Below are 2,068 nucleotides of genomic sequence, written 5' to 3'. Positions count from 1 at the left end.
TTGATAATCTTTTGGCTTTAGTCCTGAACCACAAGCATCTAGAATTTGAGGAACCTGTCCTATCTCATTAGGGTAATTTCTTTCCTGACACTTTACTGATTAAATATGTTAAGATTCAGAATTTCCTTTACAACAAAACCCTATTTTTCTCTCTCTGTTTAACCCTGTATGACAACCTCAATCAGGAGTTCTTTTCTTAAGTACTTTTATTCATTCATTTTATTCAACATTGTATTTATATGTGTGTTTATAATCTAACTCCCCAAAATAAGTTCCTATACAACTAAACTACATTGTGAATTATATTTCTAAGAAAGTACTAGGGAGGAGGTACACCCTAGACATCTGGACATACTGCCGGTCACAAGGCAACAAAAAGATATATTAGAAAATTTATTTCCCATGAAATGCAAGTGAGAATGTAGTTTATAGCATTATTCATAGGTAATTTAAAGAGTGATCTTGTGTGTGTGGGAGCCACATGGATTTATGGCCTATAATTGGCCCCACACAGGCTTTCATGAGCCAGATCAGGGCCCACCATGGTTTATGTGGTTAACTTGTGACTATGTTATAGGTCACATGGGGCCTGGAATGAAAATAAATAAATAAATAAATGAAAATACAAGATGTGGGCCTAACCAGGGATAAATAAAAACAATAAAATCTTGGCAGGCATCTTACTTTTTTCCCCCAATAAGATAAAAAAAAACAAAAAAAAAAACACATTTTCGGTGATCTGCTCAACACTTGTCTCAACACTGAAGCCAAGAAAGTCATTTCCTTTTTAAATGGATCACAGCCTGCTTTACACTCACTAAACCATGTACCAAAATTCCAACTATATCTGAAGCACATGGTTGGCTTAACCTGCCCATGAAGTTTACTCAGTCCAGTCAGGAACACAATGAGAAAATACGAAAATGCATTTATTTCAGTTTCACTGTGACTTCAAGTAAATTATTTGACTCCTTTTTCCCAGCAGCAGTGACCACATTGTTCCATGCTGAGCATGTTGTGCACTGAAAGAGTCGCTGTCTGTTTACAAAGCAAAAACTCAATAAGCGCAGAGTCCTATAGGCACAGTTTAAGTCAACATAAAAAAATGGTATGAAACCAACAGCCCAAACTTATCTATTTACATTCCACCCATCTGAGAGGGCAGCCAGTGTCTGCATTCCATTGCATATTCTATACACACCATATGTAGATATAACAGTCTCAGTATGACAGAGATGGAAAAATAAGAAAAAAAATAAAATAAATAAGAGTATTTTCTTCTTGCAAAAAAATGATGATTGTACAGATCTAACAAACTTACCGGTTTCACATCATATGCGAAGAGCACATATTTCAGGTCAGGGGAGACTGCATACTTCGCCACGTTGAAGTTAATCTGATGAAAATAATAAAGAAGAAGAAATATTTTACAATACGACAAAAAAGATCAACTCTAAAGTACAGTACCAATGAAAAGTTTCAGTACACCTACTCAACCAATGAATTTCGATGAGTTTACATTAAGTCAGTTGAGTGTGAAGATCAGGGGATCTGATGCAATCAACTGTCAGCTATCATTAGTCTGCAGGTATGTTCAGTGTTGGGGAGTAACAGAATACATGTACCGGCATTACGTCTTTAAAATACAAAATATGAGTAACTGTATTCTGTTACAGTTACCGCTTAAATAGGTGACAATTAGAATACAGTGATTTTGTAGAAATAAATGGATTACACAGTGGTCTTTTCCTGTTTCTAATTTTGGTAATTCTATGAATCCCCAGAAACCCAAACAAAACACGCAATAAGAGCCTCCAATGTAAGTGTCCTGTTACATCAGAACTGCACATGATTATTTGCAGCTATCAGGTTGTTAATGCTATCCATCAAGTCTACCAGTCTGCTGTCTATGAACTAACCTCAGCTAACACCCGCTAAAGATGTTAGCTCGGTGGCAAGTAGCCTTCAGTAATAGCAATAAATTACACAGCAATAGTACAGGGTGGGCCATTTATATGGATACACCGCCTGAGCCAAGGTGTGAAACTGGGTGTGGGTCCCAATCAGA

General features: G+C 36.6%; 1 protein-coding gene across 2 annotated transcripts in view; it reads right to left on the bottom strand.

Annotated features, from left to right (window-relative positions):
• Window positions 1-2,068, bottom strand: part of dpp10 (dipeptidyl peptidase like 10) — a 252,663-nt gene that overhangs the window by 65,671 nt on the left and 184,924 nt on the right. For both annotated transcript variants that reach the window (XM_005744209.1, XM_005744210.2), the window contains exon 5: window positions 1,322-1,396. In XM_005744209.1, coding sequence (XP_005744266.1) covers window positions 1,322-1,396 — 75 coding nt within the window. The remainder of the gene's footprint in view (window positions 1-1,321; window positions 1,397-2,068) is intronic.

Source organism: Pundamilia nyererei, unplaced genomic scaffold (genome assembly GCF_000239375.1).
Source record: "Pundamilia nyererei isolate P.nyererei 1_Seehausen unplaced genomic scaffold, PunNye1.0 scaffold00140, whole genome shotgun sequence".
NCBI classification, from domain to species: domain Eukaryota; kingdom Metazoa; phylum Chordata; class Actinopteri; order Cichliformes; family Cichlidae; genus Pundamilia; species Pundamilia nyererei.
Note: the sequence above shows the minus strand (reverse complement) of the source record. Positions and strands in the feature narration are given on the sequence as shown.